The following is a 23,793-nucleotide window of genomic DNA, read 5'->3' on the forward strand; positions in this document are numbered from 1 at the left end:
TAAATTTCCTTAAGACAGTATCAGCCTTTGAATCTGCTATAAATAATTTGACCACTAATTGGAGAAAAAGCCACAGCATGTCCACATATTTTACAGGAACTATTAAAAACCACAGATCAGACTAATCTGAGTTACAAATCTCTTTCCACAGATCTAAATATTGGAATTTTTTCTTTGCTTTGTCTTTACAATTGAACTAACTACATTTGGATTCTATTCTGATCTCTTATAATCTGAAGGGAATTGTTGACACCTGTTTTACATTCTGTCTCTTTCTCTCAAAACAAGGAAGTTCATTATTTCATGAAAACCAGTCTCTCAGAAAAGAAAGTTATACTTGGACATACTCCCATTGGCAATCTCTTCTGCCCACTTTTCAGCAGGCTTCTTTCAAAACTGTGAGCCCTCTGAACACAGGAGAATCTGCAGCTAACTCAGTCCTGATTTAAGAAGAAAACTGAATATATTTCTGTGGAAAACAACGAAACCATATCCTCCCCAATCCAAGGAGCAGAGCTTCAATCCCATGAACTGAAATTGTAAGCTATGCTATGCAAATGCAAACCCTACTTTGCTTTCCTGAAGAATTGATTTTTAGCTAAATGATGGGTGTACCTTAATTAGAATTTTACATTGCTTCTGCACTATTTGTGATTGTAGACAAAAATCTGCAAGTGCCAGGACCAGATGAAAACTGGCACAAAAGTGAAATAGAGTGGCTAGGACACTAATCTAGGAGTTAGAGAGCTAATTTAAATCCAAACCCAACAAACTGAGACAAATTGCCATTCTCTGCCTTTATTTCACCTCCTCAGCTTTCATGACAAGGCCTCTTACTGCATTTGCACAGCATACTGCATAAAAGGCCCTAATCTCGGTACAGAATGCTAATCCACATTATACAGTGTGCTGTTAAAAATATAAAGGTGACCTCCAACTTTCTCTACATGCTTTCACACTATTTAATTTCTGTGTGAGATTAGGATACATACATTCATAAATTATGATTGTGTCATATAGTGAGCATGGAACCTGTCCAACTTTGTCACTATGGCCTGTGAAGCCAGTCCAAATCTCTGAATGTATTCCAAAGATAACGCCAGAGCCAAGTCTCTCCATCTTCACTGCTACTAGAACTGCAAAATTGATGAAAGATGCCTACATATCTTCAAATTTGTAGAGTTAAATGCAAATTTACCACTCTTAAATGCAGATTTACCACTCAGTTTGAACCAAAACAACTTTTGCAGTTGGATAAAAAACAGAAAACAATTTCATCAGAATAGGCAGATGTTTCAATGGTAGCCTTCACATTTTCCAACCACTGAACACATACTAAATATTATATAAAGTGGCTATTACAGTCTCCCAAGCCAAGGGGCTTTTCTTACTGTGAAGATAAAGTGAATCATCTGAAATGGTTCAGATTCTCCTTCTATCCAAAATAAAGGCATGGTTTTCATACCTTCCTGCCTTTATCTGTAACATTATCCTTTGGACATCTACCACAACAAGGACAAATCTGTAGCAATGTAAAAGACCATCAAACTCCGTGTTACTGCACAGATATCTTTAACAGGCATTTAAAAAAGAGTGAAATTGTAGCCTCAGAATACAGGGAAGAATAAGAAAGCCTTTAACCTGAAGTACTCTGATGGCATTATCAAATAAGATGGGAATGTTTTTTGGTTTTTGTTTTAACTGGTGTATGTGCCTGCAGAGAGGTATAAAACAAATCACTACTTTTCAATGAAAAAATCCCAACAACAAAAGTGAAAAACCACCCTTTCTGTAATAGAAGTTTGAGAAGAATGAACATAAAATAGGTGTTGTCTGATACACTTTGTAAGCAAAGCATACTTATTGAAGTCTGTAACCCAAGACAGTCAAGCATTCTTTGAATTACTGTACTCATGCATTTTTACCTAATCTCTACCTTTTTTTACTTAGACAGAAACTACAATTGCTGATTGATAACAATATATTTTTACCAAGCTGCTTTTTCAAATCCCATCTTACTAAAAAAATGACCCAATGACTCAGATTTGCTGAAAAATCGAATAAACAGAATTATCTTGCTGAAGAATAGTAGTGCAGCAACCACAAAGGTTCTTCGAATACTGCCTGATTTATACTGTCCCTCACCTACTGCACCATGACTGCCTACATTGCAGTACTCCAAACCTATAGGAACTGGAAACACTGGGACTCCAGATGGCAAATAGTGCAGAGTGCAAACAGGTTATAAATCACCTGAAGAGCTCAAGCTAGGTGTTAGGCAGGCAGGACAGGTAACCTTGTTATCTTTTTTAACTTTAATTTTTAAAATTACAAACTAGTACTTCCTTGCTTTAGCATACAGACTCACAGAAGTGTAAAAGTTCTTTAAACTATATGCCCTACTTGCACTATTTTTTAAAATGAAATAAAGGTAACATTCATTTTCTGAAAAAAAGGTAATTTTGGCAGGTCTCTGGTTTACAGCCACATGTAAAACATGGCCTTCTATTATTATTAAAGTGTTTCCTTTTAATAGGAGGAGAAGGTACACTTCAAGTACAAGGTTATTCATTCATATTCAAATAGAAAACAAACAAACAAAAGCAAAAACCACACCATTTCCAAAGCCCCAACTCCTAACTGTAATACAACACACTTACAAAGAAAAGGACTTTATTTCAAACTATGACAATCTAAAGACCAAGTCAGTATCTGTGCTGAATACAATCTTAAAAATGAAACAGCCTGAAGCCCTTAAGACAAGGGCTCCACAGTAATCAGCACTATATAAGCCACCAACATTTCTTCCCACAGAGTTTAAAATTGAGAATTTTAAGGCCTTGATCTCAAGTTTGCTGCAATTAGAAGAGTTTTCAATGGCTTTGGATTATGTCCTAGAGAAATAAACAGGCAAAAGCAGATTGGAATATGAGACAAGGTAAGAGAAAAACACATTAACAATAAGAATGAGCTTACTTTATTTCCTGAGAAACAATTTGCACACCTGCTTTATTTCAAAATCCTAATACAATTATACTGCAGGCTACATTTACGTGCAAGAGGCAGCAGTGTCTTTGAACTGAAAATCTTTAGCTTATTTCAAGATAAAACAGTAAAACTAATCATAAAAAGTAACAATAAATGTATTATAACCCACAGGGACTTGGTAATTTTGTAAGCAAAGAACAAAATAGCACCATTTTTATATGAACTGTTATGAAAAAGATTAGGTATGTTAGTCATAATTCTGGAAAGAATGCAAGAATACTAAGTTCTATATTTTCTTTTTTACAAGAAACCACTATTTTAAGTCTTTAACCTGATGATTAAGTCTTTACACTGATGATAAAATATAATTTCGTTCATCATTCAGTATTACACTTATAGCTAATTCATTCCAGAGGCATAAAGCATGGACTATGTGATTCCTAATCTTTCTTTCAGTCTTGTTTTATATGATTTACTTAAAAGACAAACATATTTCATGGGCATGCTTCCAGCCATCCATGTATAAAACACAGACAATTGTAAAAGTTGACAGAAAGTATATACATTATTTTATTATGCCATTTTCCTTCTTTTCCATTTCCCAGCAAAGCAGCCTTTATATCCACAGAAAATACACCTACTACATGTATTTTTTAAAGTGATCTTTTATCAGTGCAACAGCTTAATAGGTTTTTGTGCCACACTGTTTGCATATGTGGCTTACAATTTAATGAAAAAAATGTATTTTATGAAATTACAGAGAAATGTAACTAAATATTTTCATAGCTATCTCTCAAAGACCACCTGTTGGTTTAAATTGCTCCAATGACTTGAGAAAAATGAAATGAGCTGGTAATTTGTTTCCATTTTACAGATCTGTTCCACAATAAGGTTTGGTACTTTGTGTTTCAGTCTCCTGCAAGATGCTCATAGGGAATCTGATGAAATATGGGCTGGATGAGCAGACAGTGAGGACTGAAAACTGGCTGAAAGGTCAGGCCCAGACTGTGGTGGTGGATAATGGGGCAGAGTGTGCCCTCAGCAAGACTGCAGATGATAAAGAACTGGGAGGAGTGGCTGATACACCTGAGGGTTGTGCTGCCATCCAGAGGGACATGGACAGCCTGGAGGAACCTCAAGAAGTTCAACAAAAGGAACCGCAAATTCCTGCGGTCCCTGAAGAGGGACAACCGCGGCAATTCATGTGTCAATACATGCTGGGAGCAGTCAGCTGGAACGCAGCTCTGCAGAAGAGGCCCTGGGGACGCTGACAGACACCGAGATGCCCTTGTGGCAAACAGGACCAGCAGCATCCTGGGCTACATCAGAAGGAGCTGGCAAGTCAAGAGAGGGGATCTTTCCCCCTCTACTCAGCCCTGGTGAGACCACAGCTGCAGTGCTGTGTCCAGTCCTGGGCTCCATGTACAACAGAAATACGGGGCTACTGGGGAGAGTCAAGCAAAGGCCATGAAGAAGTCAGTTAAGGGAATTCATCTCTATGTAAAAATGTCTGAAGGGAAGCAGATGTAAAGACAATGGAGACAGACTTATCAGTGGTGTCCAGTAACATCTTGCACTGTTTCTGCAAATATTTACACATAAGCTCTCCTAGCTGTGTGAAGCTATGGCCACACAGAGTATGCAAATGCTAATAAATACTATAAAGTTATTGGAGCGTGTGTGTCCTGTGTGCCTATGTTTTAATAAGTGCACTCCTCAAAGGAGACAGATAAGAAGCACCTTATGTGGGAAATGAAGTGACTGGTAAGTAATATTATGAATTTGTACTTGCAATGCAAGTTTAATCAAAAAAGTCTAATAACACATGCCTCAAAGTTTCACCTTTCCTGAAAGGAAACAATAGCTACATCAGTATGCTAGAAGACAAGAAATCTGAACTTACTGCTCTCTGAAGCAGCTGTTATTAAGAATTGTTCATATTAATATTGCCTTTCAAAACTAGGACCTAGACTGTCCTTCACCCTGAAGCCAAACAAAAGCCCTTGTTCAGATAAATAAGCCTAAGAAGGAGACCTAGAAAAATGCTAAAATGTACTATGATAGCATTTAAGCTTCCACCTGTCAGAACACAATTATATGCTTTAATTTGCTCTTAGCCCCAAGTTCTGCAAGGCAGTGAGGACACATCTTGTAAATTCAAAAACTCCCAAGCACTTCATAGCCCCACCTCAAAAGTCAGAAGTAAGTCTACAGAAGAAATAACCTAGTCCTGCCAGTTTGGGAAATATTTTCCATTTCATGCTTTGAATTAGAGTAAGTCAAATTTCACTTTATGAAAAGAAACTGCTTAATGGCTAATGTTGATATTGACATGGAACAAACAAGTAATTGGAGTAATCTGTCCTCAAATATCATTGTGTATTTCAACAGCCTGCCATAGCCATCCATCCAGGTTCCTACTCTGAAAAAAACCGAGACCTAGAAAGCATACTCTGTATGAGGCCAAACATATCTTTAAAGATGTTTGTTTGTTTTCTTTCTATTTGAACATGAATGAGTAACCCTGTACTTAAAGTATACCTATCCCCCCTCTGTTAAAAGAAAACACTTTAATAATAACCATTAAAGAAAGCCATGTTTTATGTAAGGCTGTAAACCAGAGACCTGACATAATTACATTACCTTTTTTCCAGAAAATGAATGTTACCTTTATTTCATTTTAAAAAATGGTTCTTATCAAATATTTTTAATCTTGCAAATACTGGAGAAACATACATTTAAAAAACCCAAAATGCAAATAGCTGCTAGGGAGAGATTTTTAGCAAAAAAGAAATCACAGAAAGCATCAGCTCAAATACAACAACTGGATTAGTCCAAACACGAAGGGCTCTTACAGCCTTTCAAAAATATCATACCCCTCACCCCTCCTTATTTGAGCAATGTATTTTAAAAAATCCCAAAACAACAAAACTACAATATACAGTGGTGTCCTGAGAGCTGAAACAAATAAAAATTTCAAGTACTTTATGAGTGTTTTACGTACTGTAGCCTGTAAATCAGAAGGTATTACTATACCATGGTACTTCTATAATAAACAGACATTTCTAAATCTGCCACAAATTTCTCACTTGATCAGAGAAAATCCTATTTACTACCTGCACAAGCTAACTTGAAAATGTGCACTCTCAGTTTTCTACTCCTGGAAAACAGAAATAAACGTGCAATCACTTGACAAGCAGATTCCATAAGAAAAAGGAACAATTTTTTCATCCCTTTCAAGACACAATGGTACAGTTGCTTGTACATCTCTGCACAGAAAAAAATTCAGAGGCCTTATTTAATTGAAAGGAAAGAGATTCTGAAAGAACATGCTGTTGGCTGACATGACAGTCACATTGGTGGTGAAAAGTTTCATTGCTCTTCATGTAATTATTGCATTTTATATTACCAGATCTATAGTCCACACTTGCAAGGCTGTCAGCCAACTCACACTCACAACTCAGGAACTTCCATCTTCCTTGCCACTTCTGGGTTTTCAGAAGTGCATATTTGGGATTTATGAGTTTAAATCACTTAAGAACTTCCAAAAATGTTGCCCTGCCAGAACAAAAATAATGTATAAACTTTGTAAGAAGAAGTGCATTCTTGCAAATCCTACATACATTTTGCTCACCGTATTTTCCCTGGGTGTTTCACACAAGGTGCATCACAGACCACGGCATGCAATACCAAAACAAGGCTGTGGATTTGTCAGAGGAATTTGAGCAGAGAGAGCAAAAGGGTAAGGACAGGGAATAAAGAAAAATAATTTAAAAATAAGCATCATGAAAAAATTGGGTTGATATGAATCGGAAATATTATTATATAAATATTGATATTCATATTGATATGAACAGGGAAAAAAATTAAAAATAAAACAAAACAAACAAAAAAACCAAAAAAAAAAAAAAAAAAAAAAAAAACAACCAACCAAAACAAAACAAAACAAAACAAAAAAAACCTAAAACAACAAAAAAAAATCCCAAGGGCCTTGGGTAGGTAAACCAAACCCAATCTTGGAGAAGTAAAAAGATAAACAGTTGTGTAATACAGTGACTTGTAAAAAATGGATATGAGCAACAGTTATTTAAAGCCAAACAGAATGCCTGGAACAGCCCTAGCACAGACACACACTAGAGAAACAAAGTGCACCAACTGAAAAAAAAGTATTTTTTAAAAATTGAAATTTCCAGCAGACGATAAGGTTTCAGCTGTCAGATGGTTGCAGAAACAAATTGATTTAGGGTGATGTGCATTAAGACCACATACACAGAGCCAGAGAATACAGTGTGGCACATTCCAACTTTCCACAGCAGGAGTTTGATACAGCTAAGCCATGACAAAAAGGCTCAGAGAGAACAATATTGCAGAAAATGGGATAAAGTAACACGGAAGGGGTTAGCTGCCGGCCACAGGCCCAATGAGGAATTGAAAGAAGTCTGCCGAGACAACAGCTCACACTGGCAAAGGAAATTGCACTGTTCAAAAGAATAACGTTTTCTAAAACACTTAAGGGTTTTGTTTCATGCTAGACCCAAAGGAATTGTTATTCAAACAATAAATCGTTTACACTGCAAAAGCCTGAAAACAGCACTTGGTGTATTGATGTATTTTGAAGCTCACAACATCCCAAATAAGCACCAATCAGTCTTCAGCATCATAGATTTGGCTCACATTCTACAAACAAGTCAATCAAAAATAGTTTAAAATTGCAAATAATTTTAAAATTGTTTGTCTTTCATTCACCAGTGATTTTTTTGTCTGCTTGTTTTAAGTAATTCATTTTCAAGTCATCTTTTCTCTGAACCATCCCATCTGCTGCACTAACCAAGGGAGTTATGTAGTCTTTATTGATGTAACAGGAATTATGCAAAAGATTCATCTTCTCAAGCATCTAAAAAGCACAGCACCAATAGAAAGGCAGAAATGAATATACTTCATTCCATTTTGTTTTAAGCAGCACTTTGGCACAGGACTGCATGCGTGACTCTGAACAACTCCTTAACTAGTCAATAGCAAAAGTCGGATGGTTTTCTGTGAAAAGATACACAGAGACCTTGTACAGTTTAGCAAACATCCCAAACCATGACTGGAGCCACATCTAAATGATGTGAAGAGTATCACTCTCCTACCCGAATTTAGCACCACGGATCCTGTTGAAAACTCAGGGAAACTACTTTTCCATAAGCATCCAAGATCACAAAAGTAAATAGAAAGCTGCCTTCAGTATTAGAGCTTAGAGGACTAAACACACAGCTACAGGCCCAAGACAATGTTCTGACTCAGGGGAAGAAAGAAAACTGTGTGTTCTCTGCCAACCCATTGTCTTGAAACCTTTGAAACACTTCATTCCATAAGGTAATACCAAATGAGCAGCACGGGGTTACAAATGCACATCAACTTCTGTTTTGGAAGACAGAAATTCCCCCCTGCTGTAGTGCAAAGGCTGTTAGAGCTGTTCCAGCCCTAGAGCAAACTGACAGAGCATTAGCTCTAACTTATTCCATTTCACTCATCTTCCCAACCTTTTCTATGCTAGCTATTTTATCACTGCCCAGGAAGAGACTAAACAGGCCAACTTCTGTCAGCAGCTGCCAGAAACCCACAAGAATTTCTAGAAGACCCTTAATCACTTGTGTTTCTTTTTAATGTTCCAGAAATACACTCCTTTCTAGATGCTCATGGATCCTTTCGAACAAACAGCTACAGTGAAATTGCAGAACCTGACATGAGTCCCCATCTTTATTGTAGCCACCAGTCAATCCAATGGACATTCTTTTATTTGCTCATCTAATAAGTTTTTCACAAGAGGCAACAAGGCATTTTCATGTTTTCGCTATTTGTCTTTTTTCTCCCAATTATTACCACTGAAGCAGGTGCACATTTGCACTTAAATCAGCACAAAACATTAATACCTGCCATCATTAATCTGAAATTATATAGCAGTTTAGGCTTGATTTGATTTTTAGCATGATCAGCACTTTCTAAAGAAGTACAGAAGTATTCTAATGAGGAACAAAGAAATAATTTCACAAGTAGCTTTGTTTTGCTGAGTTTTCTTAAGATATCCATTCATTACTCTTGGCATGTAATTGCAGTTTCAAATGCACCCTGCACCCATCTGACTTCCTTGTATATTCTCCCTTCTGAAACACCTTAAGGTGGGCTTAAATGGTGAACAACTGGATCTATATAATTTTTTCATATTCACATAGATACTACATTTTATTACATCCCCTCTGTTATATGAGGATGCCTTCTGTTCTTCTGATAGCCCTGTGCTAACAGCAAAGTGTTCTCAAATATTTTATATGGCAACCAGCCTGATGATCCAGAGACTTAAAGCTCAAGAGAAGGTAAGGATTCCAAGGCAGATTTTTCCTCCAACTGCTTACCATGAGATACTGAACTTGGTTTCTAGCACCAAATCCATGACAGCTGAGCTGATGCACAGTCTTTACAGTCTTCTCTCAAGGAGCTCATATGCAACTTGAATCCATAGTAGTAAAGTCAATGGATCATGGTTTTGGAACAAGATCAAACACAAGTGCACTAGCTGCATTTAGGAAATAGTGTCACTGTAAACACCATTCTCAGAAGCAAATAGCCTCAGCTGAGGTAATGCCTTAAGTTTGTACAGCCATAAAGCACATTCTCTTATTTTAAAAAATCCCCTGCTTAGAGACGATCAGTCATGAAACTTAATGGGCAGCAGCAGCAGAATTTCTGTAGCATGAAAAGCAGAGTAAGGCATGTTTCCCGTGGCTGGAAGTGCTGAAGACCTTATTAACTTTAACACATTCTTGTGTTTCAAAACAAATACGAATCTGCTCATTATGGCAGGCTTTGTACAGCATCTACTGGCCTTTAGGAAACCAAGAGTACAACTCCTGCAGTAACAACAGGATCAAGAATTTTAAGCTGCTCACTATCACTACCTCATCACTGCTCCACATTTGGTTCTGCTCCAAACAGTTAAAAATGCCCTGGGGAAATCCAGCCTATTTAATGTATCAGAATGCCAGGAATTATCTAAATCACTATTTGTTTTATTAGCAGCAATTCTCAAATACATGAGCTTTTTTTATTCCATTAAACATTTAATTACAACCGTAAATAGAGATACATGAATAGCAACAAAAATAAAAATAGAATGACTGGTATTTATGAGCTGCAACAACTTTATCAGTTACAAAACAAGCTGCTGATTGTGTTGGCATCATGCAGCCTGAAATGAAAATTACTAAGTTCTCTCAAAATCTTGGTTTTAAGATGAGAAATTAATAAAATGCACTCTATTCACCTACAGATACTGCACATAGAGGATTTTACAGGTTGTGCAAAAGTGAGAAAAAAATTTTCTTCATCTTCACAGAGCAAGCCAAAGTAGTATTACTAAAAATACCACTCTGATATTTCTTTGTCCAGGGCTAGATGCTATCTACACAGTCAAATTCACAAGGCATTGATCAAAACAAAAGAAGACAAATCCCTATAAAAATACTCAAATCCTATGCTTTATTTGGAAAGCCTTTATACAAGTTTAAGAATTCTGAAGAGCAAATCCTATTAATAAAAAAAAATTAGACTAAGTTTTGATGGATAAGCACTCAAAAAACCCCCTAGGAATAAGTTTCCAATCTAAGAAAAAATATTTTCTGATTAATTCAATTCACTTAACAGGCACCAATGTATCATTCATTTCCTCTCTTCTCCCTCCTGAATTTCTGAGGTTCTCCCAACTCTTGCACCCATTTCTTTAGCTGAGTATGTGCCCACTCAGGCACAGAAGCCCAGGGTTTGTCACTTGAGGGGACAGTGGGTTAATTGCCTTCCCTTGAAACACAAACGACCAGGGAGTCTATCAGTGCCTCATTTCTCAAGGAATGGATCAACTGCATCCCCAGCAGGCAAGGGAGCACCTCGGTACACACCCAGCTCATCACGGCCACACGGGCATGCAGGCAGGTCTCAGGCAAGGAACAGCACTGTCCTGGATTTGGTTGTTTAGGGAATAAAGATGCCAGCACACACTTACTGCCTAACAGAGATATATCCTGAAGTAATCTACTTTTGTTCCCAGAAACTGTGAAGGGCAAGCTGAAAACAACTTGATTGTCCACTCAGACTACACAATCTTACAGACATTAGAGAAGTGTCACTGCATGGGAAAATGAATGTTGCACTTTGTCACTCTACTGGCTGTCATCCAGGAGTGCAAAAATTTTAAAAATTGCATCCAAATTTCATTTTAAAAAACCTCCTTTCAGACTCTGAAATACAACAGAGGAGCTATTTGGTGTATATGGATATATGGACCATGTAAGACACTAGCAGGGTACCTCTTTTTTCCTCTCAGTAATGAAACTATAAAAAAGCATGGAAATCAGACCTGAAATAATGTTACAAAAAAAGCAAAGCAAGAGGTGGGCTGTTAGAAACCCATCTCTTGTGCCTCAAGAAAACATTCCATCAGGGGAGAAAGATCTAGGGAGTTTATTGGGAGCACAGGACTTTCTTTTTAAGGAACAATGAAGAGTATATGATTTCCCTCATGAACGGCAATAAAGCAGGGTTTATTAATCATTGGCATGAGCAGGCCAGTTGCTTTTGATAGTGTGGTAAAGTTATTTTACCTTCAATATTTTAGCATTCCTGTTTATGGAATGGAAGAAGGCCTAAGTTAAACATACAACCAGCCATAGCAGCTAGCTTCTTCTGGCATTATCTACAGACAGTGAACTGATAGCATTTGTGAGGAGATATTCATGAAGCATAATTTCCCTAGTGTTTTAAATACTCCTAGTACCCTTAAGTGCGTTACAGTCAGTGGTCAGCTACAAGACCAAATCACTGAAGACTGCAGAGTATTTGGTTGTGTAACAGACAAGGAGATTAAGTTGCAAGTTTCTGCAGCTCCTTTTTCAAAATGCTTAAACAAGGATGGTAAACGCTCTTAAAATAAAGGATGACAGTAGCAAAAAACTAATTTGGATTTTCCTTAATGCTGGTAGCATTAGGAAAAGCAAGGCAGTGAAAAGCACTTTTCCTATACCTACACTGAAGTTAACATCTGGAAGAAATGTAGACTAAGATATATGTCTTTTTTTTTCAGAAACTAGAAAACTTCATTTCTTAGAAGTCTTGAATGGGATGAATTAAATTATAAATTAATTTATACATGCATATATAAGTTCATTTTTAGAGCAACTTTGAAACTTTAAGTTATTTTGCATTCCTGTGCAACAACATAAAGTCAGACACTATAAATTAAGCTTGTTCCAGTGAATATGCATCTCAAATATTTTAAATTTAGCTTCAGAGATTTGGACTTTGAAAGTGATTGATGTTGAAATCATCAGAACTGATGTGTTAGATTAATGTAACGTTGAATTATTTTCTCATACACCAGAGAAAGAAGAGCTGCTCCTAGGATTAGCTCATTTGGTTTACATGGCTAAGTTTTGGGAGGTGAGGAACCACTGCAGGGGTGGCCTCTGTGAGACCAGCAGCTGCCCCATGCTGGACACTGCGAGTTCCAGCTGGCTCCATGACAAACCTGCTCTTTGCCAAAGCTGGACCCATTAATAGGACTGCTTGGTGCCTCTGTTGATAACACATATGAGGGAAAAAAAACTGCTGCCCAGAAGCTATGGGAGAGGAGCAAGAAAAATGTGAGAGAAACAGCCTTGCAGACATCAAGGTCAGTGAAGGAGAAGAGCAAGGAGGCGTTCCAGGTACTGGAGCAGAGACTCTGCTGCTGACCACAAAGAGAGCAGGTTGTCCCCCAAGCAGCTCATGGAGGACCACACCAGAGCAGCCAGAGCAGGTATCCACACTGCAGCCCCCGACAGAGCAGGTGGATGTGCTCTGAAGGAAGCTGTAGCCCTTGGGGAGCCCACAAAGGAGCAGGCAGAGCACCCCATGGAGAGGACCCATGCTGGTACAGTTTATGAAGAGCTACAGCTTGTGTGGGACCCACACTGGAATAGTTTGACAGGGACTATATCCCGTGGAAGGGACCCCACACCACAGCAGGGAACTGTGAAGAAGAAAGAGTGACAAAGCATTATGAACTGACTGCAGTCCCCACTTCCCAATACCCCATGCCAGGGGGTAGGAGGTTGAAGATTCAGTAACAAAGGACTGAAGCTGAGCCTGGAAAATGGGGGGAGGTGAGAAGCTGATTTTAGTTTTGTTCTTTTTTTCTCACTATACTATCCTGTATTTAATTGGAAAGAGATGAAATTAATTTTCCCCCAGTTGAGTTTGTTTTGCCTGTGACAGTAACTGGTGATCTTTTCATCTTTATCTCAAGCTAAAAGATGTTTTATCTCATGTTCTCCCCCTGTCCTGTTGAGGAGGGGGAGAGAGAGAGTGGCTTGGTGGGCAGCTGGCAGAAAAACAAGGTTAACCCACTACAATTAAAAAGAGAAAAACAAACTATATTTTCACTGCTTTGCAATACAAAATTACTTTTGCAAGTGGTAACTAGAGTAATAAATTACTCAGGATTTGAAATTCCCCATACTGCTTTCAAAAGAAAACATATTTTTTTGCTCTGAAATGTTATTCAGTATTTTCCCAACACTGTTCAATTATTCTGGTCCCCTTTTTCCACTTTTCTGAACAATTATTTTCTCTAATTATGTTTGTCTACAAAGCATTACTAGAGAAAGACACCTGCAAGGAAATCAGCATTTTGATATAAGAGTTCCCCTCCACACACAGTCTGTCAGCAGTGAAGCAAACTGCATGCTACTACTTTAGCAAGAATCACAACTCACGCAAAGTATCACTGCTCCAGGCAGGCAATCCACATACCAGCCTCCCGCTGAGAAAAAGCCAAAATCCCTCTAACTTAATTGAGTTTGTTCCCTTGATTTTAGTGATGAAACCTAAATATAGTTATCTGTCTCCAGGACCAGGCAGACACATAGAATGATAATCTGCAACCACACCATCAAAAAGCTTCAAATATTGGAAAGTAACTCTCTAGAACTCTCTGAATTGTCCCCATCTATGTACCTTCCTACATGGCACCTGCCACTCTTCTTGGTACCTGACATTATTCCAGATGAGAAATTATTTATACCTGCCTAGTGCAAAAGACTCTGACAACAGTGCACCAAGCACAGCATTGCTGGTCAGGCAAGAGAGGGAATTGTCCTGCTCTACCCTGGCCTGACCTCGAGTCCTGTGTGCAGTTCTGGTGCCACAATACAAGAAAGATATAAAGCTGTCAAAGTGACTCCAAAGAAGGGCAACAGAGATGGTGAAAGGCCTGGAGGGGAAGCCACAAAAGAACTGGCTGAAGTCACTTGGCTTGTTCAGCCTGGAGAAGACTGAGGGGAGACCCCATAACCATCTACAACTTCCTCATGAGAAGAAGTGGAGGAGCAAGCTGTTATCTCTGCTGACCAGTGACAGGACCTGAGGGAATGGCATGAAGATGTGTTAGGGGAAGTTTAGGTTGGATATTAGAAAAAGGTTCTTCACCCAGAGGGTGTTTGGGCACTGGAAAAGGCTCTCCAGGGAAGTGGTCACAGCACCAGCCTGACAGCATTCAATAAGCATTTAGACAATGCTCTCAGGCATATGGTGTGATCCTTGGGGTATCCTGTGCAGGACCAGGAGTTGGACTTGTAAATGATTCCTGTAAGTCCCTTCCAAATCAGGATAGTCTGTGATTATATGAAATCATTTACCTCAAAAGAAGATGTGCCTGCATTCATTTAAAGACTGGGGCTGTTTTAGGAATATGGGAATGTTTTTTGAATTCTGATTTATATCCTTGCATTATTCTTCCTTAAACTGAAGCCATTTCCATTGTCCAGCAAGTGATTTGGCTTGACTCCTGTTACATGCTTTACATCAAGCTATGTCCACCTTCTGTGTGTAGTTTATAGCTATGCACATCCTTCTATGTCTATGTTATAGCTATGCGTCCTTCTGAAGATTACAAATCTGTCTTCTGACTTTTAACATTAGCGTTGATTTTAATGCAAGAGAAGAAATGTGCTTGGAAACTGTCCAACAATGCTTTTGTTAAGAATTTCCAGTATCATAAAAGAGGAAAAAAAAAGCTGCCTAACAGACTTTGGTTTAAAGTAATAAAAATGAACTAGCAAAACTGGATTTGGAATTTCAACTTTTTAAAGGTATTATGACAGGTGAATTAAAACTATATTTTATTTATTATTTGATTGTGCAGCTCTGAGAAATATTCTGGCCATGCTTGTCAGGCACCATTGTAAACTGTCTTAAGCCTAACAGTTGCATATTAGATATCTGCCTCTGCTGCCAAGTGACACTGCTATCCCTGTACCTCATGGCCACTTTTCTCCCTGGGTAACAATGCTGCCAAAGACATAGCAGTGTGCTGAGCAACATCAACTGGTCGAGTAACAGCAAGAACACTTAGAATCTGAAAATCCCAACACTGCCCTTGCTGCTGATCAGAACTTCAGTTAAAAAAAAAAAACAAAACAAACAAACAAACAAAAAAACCCTCAACAAAAACTGATGCAATAATTGCCAATAACTTCTCCTAATTATGATTCTTCAAAAAATAACAGACTGAGGGTTGCCAGGAAAAAACACTGTCCTGATGTCAAGTCTCCCCAAAAGTTAATTTTGAGCCAGTTTCTTAAAAGAGAATTTTTAAATTTTTTTAACATAATTAAGCAAATCATTACATTTAGGAGTTATTTGAGAAAGACTACCACTACATCCTTGAGAAAGAATACCTGTATTTGTCAAAGACAAATATATGTTTGAAGCATGTTTCGTGTAGCTTAGAAAGAAATGTGTTCACTTTTGAAGCTTTTATTAAAGTTCTCTAGAATTCTTTGCTGAGGTACCAGGAAAGCAGCTATTCAATATCTGTCATTATTATGGGATGCAGAGACATGACGGAGAGCTGCTGCTGCAAATTAAAGACCGAGTAACTCCTATCAGCTAAAGCCTACCAGGTTAGCTACTCTTTCCCAATCTCTACCTGCTCCTTTCTCTCTTAATGAATTCACGTTCAAAGGCAACACCAGACAAAGAGAAAGAAAGAAACAAACAAACAAAAAAAACACTATGCAAAGAAGAATTTAAGAGAATTTCACACATCTGTTTTCTCTCCTACACTTCCAATACCAGGCAAACAATTTCACAAAGAGGCACAAGGAACTAGCTGAAGCAAATAAATAGAATCGGAATAATTTCAGCTCTGCAAGGATTTCTGGCAAAGTTTTGCAACATCACTGTGGTCACATCTACAATGTTGGAGTTCTTCACATCTCTTGTAAATTCCTCCAGTAACAGTATGGCTCTTCAGCACACTGGGAACAGCATGCGTGTACACTGAGGCCTCACTTCAGCAAAAACCCCTCACTGGGCCTTCAAACATGTTTCAGCAAATTCATTTAATCTTAAATACAGCATCTAAGTTCACAATAGAACAGGGGTGGGTTGTATTCAAATATTTTATAGTACAAGCTGTGTTGCTGCTACTTGGAAAGAGAAAACCATACAAGAACAGCTCGCCAATGAGCCACACTATATAAAGATCCATTTGAAGAACAATTCATTAACAAGACACCAGCAGGATGTTCCAGATTTTTACTTTCTCTACGGTCAGTCAATAATTAAATATTCATCAATTTTAAAGCAACTCGATCATATTTGCACATAGGAACTTGTTCTGTGCTTTCAGAAGAGATAAAGCAGTTCAATTTTGAACCTCTTTACCACTGTCCTCAAATTGACATCTGTATAAGAAAAAGCCTAAAACAAACACAAACAAACCAAAAACCACAAAACCAAAACCCACAACTTTGTTACAGTTTTGAAATCTAGAAACAAACTGTTTCTCTATTTAAGAATCTTTTTACATAAAAATTTGATACAAATTGGCTTCAGAAGATGATTTTTAACACATCAAACTATATGTGGATTAGTAAGTGTTGCACACAAGTTAGGCTATTCACTTGAACAAAAGTCAATATAAAATACCTACTGTGCCTACAAGGTCTTACTGTAAGTAATGAACAAAATATGGCGGCCCAATTTCATCCCTGTTACAACTGAAATCAATTTAAGAAATCATTTCAATGAAGCAAAACCCAACCCCCTCCACAGTGCTGAAAGAGTACATATGGAACTTCAAAATCTGTTCATGTGTATCTTCACTTGCATTCACGATGTACCCCTCTTCTGCCTAACCTGCCATTGTGCAGCATCAAGTCTGTGATGACATACTTTTAAATTCAGTGCCTCCATGAATGCTCACTCCTTGTATTTTGACTTTTTTTGCAAGTATCAAGTAACATGATTATCTCAGAGGGAGCTATAATGAAATGTTATGCAAACTTCGTGAAGTGGATTAGACTGAGAACGTGAATATCTTCATTATGCAATATTGGCCATAAGCTATCATATGTCAATGACTATCCCATTCAAAATGATGCATCTCAAAGTAAGTGATTTGTCTTTTGGAGTGGAAGAGTGGAGTGTAGGAAATAACTTCTTTAGGAAGAGAACACTCAAACCCCTCAAAGATTCATCTGAAAACAAAAAATAAGAACCTTACTCTAAAACTGTATGAGCAAAATAGAATTTATAAATAAACACACATTTTACTTATATTCATAAAATAGCCTGTCTGTTACAACACTCATGAGTAATACAGTTGCCTTAAACCATAAAACCAAGTATTTTCATGTATCTACTATTAGCATATCAGTATACTGCAGGGTAGTCACAATAAATGTAAATTAAATAAATACTTTATGGCATGCAAGGGATATCAATGCTCCGATTTTTTTTCTCTTTGCACTGCTCAAGTAGGCTGTTGGAATAAAAATAACTGGATCAAATTAGAGGGAAACCCCCAGAAGAACATGAATTACAGATTACAGAGAAATCTCTTCACACAAATGCAGCAGGGATATTGAAGATTACTATTGTGACAAAATATTGAGTTAATAAAAATAACCCCCAAGAACAACTAAAAAATATCCCAGCAACAAAACCACACACAAAATAAACGTTTTGCACTTTCAATCTTCAAACAAGTTAATGCCTATTTTCTTTCTTCCTGATAATATTGTGATAAGGTTTAATATACAGGTATCAGACCACTCAGCTACCAGATAGCAAACTACTGACAGATTAATCCCCCCCACAATTAATAATTATTCATTTGATCACAGATATCAACATGTAGCAAAATCTGTTACAAAAGCCACAGCTCTGATTTCTGTGCTTTCAGTGTTTTAGCTGTAGTGAGATAAGGCACTGACCTTTATTCTTGATTGACAGTGGGAGAATACTCCACTTACAAGCTTACTACTGTGAAGCTTTGTTGTCAGTGTGAAGAATCACAAAATTGCGTTAAAAGGCAGACAGAATTCAATACCTTCCTCAACATTTGAAATGTGATCTTTCCAACAGATGATCAGTTCTTGTCATTTCCCCGGAAGTATAAACAACTCAAGTTTAAGATTTCACTGAGGGATAAAATACTCTGTAGGTTAGGGGGGAGGGATTACAGTCCATGATCTACTTGGTAAAGGACCTTCTTTCAGGTTTCATCTTTAAAAGACTCTACTAATCCATCTAGGATTTTCACGTAATAAAGGCAATTTATCCTTCTAATCAGACCATTTCTATTCAAAGAGACTTCAGGTGGCTGTACCATAAGAAATATTTTTTTTTCTGTGCCTCTTGAAGTCAATGTGACTGTGATTGCAAATTACTCACTAATGTAAAGAATAACAGACTGTTGCATTATGCAAGCCTATCTACATTCTTCTGCATCCCTGTAAATGCAGCTACTTTTCTGTCTTGATTGTACTGTACACTCTAACAATGGGTTTCACCTAATAAGCTATTCAGGAAACTTACACAGCACGCAGGTCATTGCAACCCATTTCCTTGCTGTTACAAGTAACATGAAAAATGCTTTCAAACATCATCTGAGACAGGAACACTTTGAAGCACGTCAAATTCTCATTAAATATTCACTAGAGCTATCCACAGTATCAGTCCTATTGTGGTCTCAAACACAGTTAAGTCATGTACTACTGCTGCAGCAAGAAAAGTCTTGAAGGAAATCTCTACCCCACATAGGTAGAGTATGTTCGAAGTCCCATGCATGGAGAAGAAAAAGATGGGGCAGGGGAAGAATGAAAATCACATCTAAAATTAAAAAAAACAAACAAACAAACAAAACACCAACCACCAGTTATTTTCTTTAAGCTATTCTAGAACTACATTATAATCACCACGAGATAAATGTTCTAACCTCCATCTGCACCATCCCAATCTTTCTCCTCCCACATCAGTCCTGAATTTGCTGGAGCAGAAGAAGGAATCAGACAAGAACGTTAAAAAATATTTCCAGTTAGAAGGAGACTTCATGTAGTTTGGAACAGTACTGACGTCCCATTTACCTCAGATCTGACCACTATGGGACTTCTTAACAGCTCCTCTCTCTATCATTTGGGAAATGCCAAGCCCAACTATTGGAGCAACACTTTTCTTCTGAAGTCCCAGCTGGCAGATGGCAGACAGCCTAACAGAGTACCTAGACACAGGTCTAGAAATGGAAAAAAAAAAAAAAAAAAAAGAAACAAAAAAGAAAATTAAAAAGTGGGGGGGGAAAAAGAAGCTGGCTTACGTGCTCCAGTTTGTCTTTCCTCCTCAGCCAGACACTGGCACTGTAGTCCTGCTGCTTGACAGTGCTGTAGAAGTTCGCACCTACTCTGGTGAGGCTTGGGGAAGGCTCCCTGGGTCTGCTCTTCAGCCTCATCTGCTCGAAGCCTTCATGGGGGGATGAGGAGAGCCAGTCATGCCTGACTTCCATCTTGACATGACAAGGCAAAGTCCAAGGGAAAAAAATCGGAAGAAATCAAGAAATTAAGAGGCACTAAATGAAGATGGTCCAAAAGGGAACAGGATGGAGGAAGAAGAAAGAGAAGGAAATTAAAAAAAACCCTTAGAACCAGAAAATGGTAAGAGAAGGGGGCGACAAGCAGAAAAAAGGTAGAAGGAGTGGAGGAAGAAAGAAAGGCTGCAGGTAGGAGAGAGGAGCGGGCTGGGAAAGATGAAGGGGCACTCGGGAAAGAAGACGCTCCAAGATGCCGCTGCTTGTTGCCCTGGCCGCCAGCAAGCTGCAGTCCGGCACCGACGCAGCGGGCAGCGGCCGCCTGCGGCTCTGCCCGGGACGGAGGCAGAGGCGGCGCGGCCCCGGCAGCCGAGGCCGGGCGGGGCTGCCGCCTCCAGCCCGCCTGCAGGTTGGCGCAGTGGAGGGGCCGCCGCCCGCCCGGGGATGAGCCCGGCTCCTCCCCCGCCTCCCCTCCCCGCAGCCACCTTCGGGGGAGCGGCCAGTGGCACGGGAGAGCCCCTTGCTCTCGACAGCAGCCGCCTCCGCCCTGCTGGGGTCCCCCGTGCCCCTGGGGAAGTTGTCTCCTCTGTTCTCCCCCCGTCCCGGCGGCACCGACCCGCCCGCAGCCCGCCGAGGGCTGGGCGGCCGCTTGCCACTCCCTCTCCTGGAAGCCTTTGTCCGATCTCGCCACGGCGGAGGCTCCCGGGGCCGCCGCCGGCTGCCCTGCCCAGCGCATCCCAGTCCGTCCCGGGCTGGGCTGTGCCCCTCGCCCCGCCCGGCCCCGCCGCGGCCGCCGGGGGATGCGGGGCTGCGGCCCCGGGGCCACCGCGCCCGCCTCTCCCGCAGCACCCGCCGTCACCGCGCCCCCTCCCTCCCCGGGCAGGGGCTCCCGGCGCTCTCGGGCGGAACCAGAGCGAGCTGCCGGCCCTTCACCCGGCAGCGTGGAGCGCACCTCGGCTGACCAGGAGGCGAAAGCACCGGCTCGGCTCCGGTCCAGGTCCGAGTCCCGCCTGGAAGTCCCCGCCGCCGCAGAGGCTCAGCCACCAGCAGACCTCAGAAATCAAATCGCTTCTGTGGTCCCGATGGACGGGGTCGCTGGAATGCCCGCATTCGTAGATGCCTGGCATCTAGGATTTCTCTCACGAAATAAAAAGACCTTCTAGGGTGGTTTCTATAGTCCGCTGCAATCTCTTTTAGTAGAAGTTGATGTGTGTTGCTATTTAGCTCAAACGTGTTTCGGCAGAAAAAAGGACTTTCCTTTTTCACACTATGAAAAGCCACCTCGCTAATTGCCCACACACTCTGTAAAGCTATATTAGGCATAGACAAGAAAACTTTCTCACACAGTGCATCAAGAAATATTTACTGGAGCTTAGAACAACAATTCAGTTTCCTGGTCAATATCTGCTGTCAGGCAAGTGTTTGCATGTATTCCAGTCCTTTGGAAACAGGTGCCTCTATGAGTATGTACGATTGATACATCAGCATCTGCACATTTCTTTTCCCTGCTACAGAACTAGACTGATGTCGCTATTCAGATAAAGGGATGCTGTACTAGAGGTCTACACTTGAATCCAGTTAACTGAAAATAGCCTCTGAATGCTAAAGAAGTTCATCCAGCCAAATTTCTGAGAAAATTATAGAAGAGCCCTCGGCTAATCACTTGATCTACAGTAAGCTCTACTTCCATCTGATCACAAGTCAAATTTAAAATATCCTTATGATTGGACTTAAGGTGTATTACTGCAAAATATCGGCCAGAAACCAGACAGATAAATAATTTTTTCCTGTCAAAATTCTAAAGATAAAGGCAAAAGTCACATCACAACTCATAATTGAGAATTATTATTAATAGATAATACTAGTATCTTTGTGAAATACTGGAAAAATAAACTGAACAGCAGCAGAGGTTTGGTAGGAATATAAATTATAGCATCTTCTTCAAAAACCTAGAAAGACAATTTCAAAATCCTTGCCTAAATAGTACTACAAAAAAGAGTGTAAGAAAATACCAACAACTAGAACCATCAATATTATATGCAATATTATATACTTTTAACTCACCAGTATAAAGGATTTCCAGTTTTCTTTCTAATAACTATAGTTTCTTCAGTTAGGAAATTTAGGTATTTCCAGGATTGTCAAAACATGTGGATCAAGAATGAGATCTATGTGATCCTGCTGCATGCAGGACACACTGGAAGGCACTGAGATTTAATGTATGGCACATCCCAGCTGCAGCAGTTTTAAGCTCAGATGTGCCATACATTATTTGCACAGAATAACTTCATTAGAAGCCTGCTGAACTGAACTTTATCTGCAGATGCCCATTTAGGAATTCTATATGCTCATAGGTGCACCTACTTCCAAAGGACTGGAATAAATGCAAACATTCAGTCAGAAGAAAGGAAAGGAAAGGAAAACAAAAGAGCCTCTGTGTTTCTTCAAATATATCATATCCCAACAGGTGTACACATACATACAAATATATTTATATGTATAGAGTTCTTAGAAAAACTGCATGTGCTGTAAATCAGGAGAGCCTGCTTTATGCTGATTTTGTATAAGAATTTTGATACTGTTTCTATAGCAGTATATGAAGAACTTTTATCCTTCTGATCTTTCTTGGTTTTGCTGCTTGCAAGTATTCATAAAGAAAAGTTGTTAGTGTCACTCTGCAGTTGTCACCTGCTTTGCTCCCCATCCCTTAATACTGTAACAGAATCAATATGCCACTGTATTTGAGTACGAGACATTGTCTCCTTCCCCTATATGAACTGGATTAAGGGGTTTTTTTTAAACATATGTTAGCTATTTGGTAGGGTTAATTTAGCCTACCTTCCCTAGCTACACTACCAGCAGACCTTCTCTACTGCCAGAAGAACCTCTTTCTGCCTATCCAGAACAGCCAGAAAATGGAGTCCTAAAGTTGCTTTTAGACTCCAAGCTATAAAGAGAGAGTTTGCTTCTCTTTCCAAACACCCTCTTTGACATGTAGATGTGCTGCTTTCTACTACTACTACTGCCAACATTATTATTATCCCAGTCCTACTCTCACTAGGAATGAGAGAGAAAAGGCAAAAAAAGAAGCCTGGAAAAAGTCTGTTAAAATCATGTGAACAAGCTATGCTTGCAAAGCCTTTGTTGCTTGCTGACCCCAAGCAGAAAAGATTTCTAGTGGGAAAACATAATCTAATGACTATTAATTTTTCTGTTTTCATACAAATTTTACTCAGGCAAAGTAATAAGCTAAGAACACAATGTCAGTCCCTAGTGAATACATCATTATTAATCTAATTTGAAAAGAGTAAAGAGCTGTTTTCCAGATTTTGTGTTCCAGTTTATTTCCAGGTTAGATCTATGCAAAATCCCCCAGTTTTGTTCAAACAACCACAAGCATATCAACCAATTTAATTCAAAGATAATTCAACTCATTAAAATTCAATCAGTTCTGTAGTAGATCAGCAATTCCAATTGGCTGTATGAGCTGGATTAAACTGCTGTCTTTCTCTTCCATGCAATTTTCAGAATTACCCAAACACCTGCTCCTGTCAAGGCCCTTTGCTTCCATACCCAGATGACTACAGCAGCAAGGATGACTGAAATTACAAGCATCACACTTATATAATTAGCAATAGATGAAAACTGTGCATGTCATAATATGCTTTTACCTTACCATGGTTCAGGCTACAATTTTCTTCAACTCGCTGCCCATCTTATCAGAGGAACTCCTTTAAGGCAATCTACAGAATTTTCCATTTTCTATACCAACAGGATGAATGCTGTAGGGGGCAGAGTTAACTCAGGCCAATGCAAAGAAAATCAGGATATAAGTGGAAACATGTAGGTAGGGCTACAACAGATTTACTTTTTTAAAAAGACAGCTTCTATTTCTTCCAAAAATATTATCCAGATAAGTTTTAAAG

General features: G+C 39.2%; 1 protein-coding gene across 3 annotated transcripts in view; it reads right to left on the reverse strand.

Moving 5' to 3' along the window:
* The window catches only part of PLD5 (phospholipase D family member 5), a 167,996-nt gene extending 147,742 nt beyond the window's left edge, over positions 1-20,254 (reverse strand). For 2 of the 3 annotated variants that reach the window (XM_088161320.1, XM_088161319.1), the window contains exon 1: positions 19,661-20,253. In XM_088161320.1, coding sequence (XP_088017446.1) covers positions 19,661-19,846 — 186 coding nt within the window. In that variant the 5' untranslated portion in view covers positions 19,847-20,253. Of the gene's footprint in view, positions 1-19,660 lie in introns of all 3 variants that reach the window. The other variant, XM_014878057.2, reaches the window with a different exon arrangement.
* Between the last annotated feature and the right edge of the window lie 3,539 nt (positions 20,255-23,793).

Source organism: Sturnus vulgaris, chromosome 3, assembly GCF_052056855.1.
Source record: "Sturnus vulgaris isolate bStuVul1 chromosome 3, bStuVul1.hap1, whole genome shotgun sequence".
In the NCBI taxonomy this organism is placed as follows: domain Eukaryota; kingdom Metazoa; phylum Chordata; class Aves; order Passeriformes; family Sturnidae; genus Sturnus; species Sturnus vulgaris.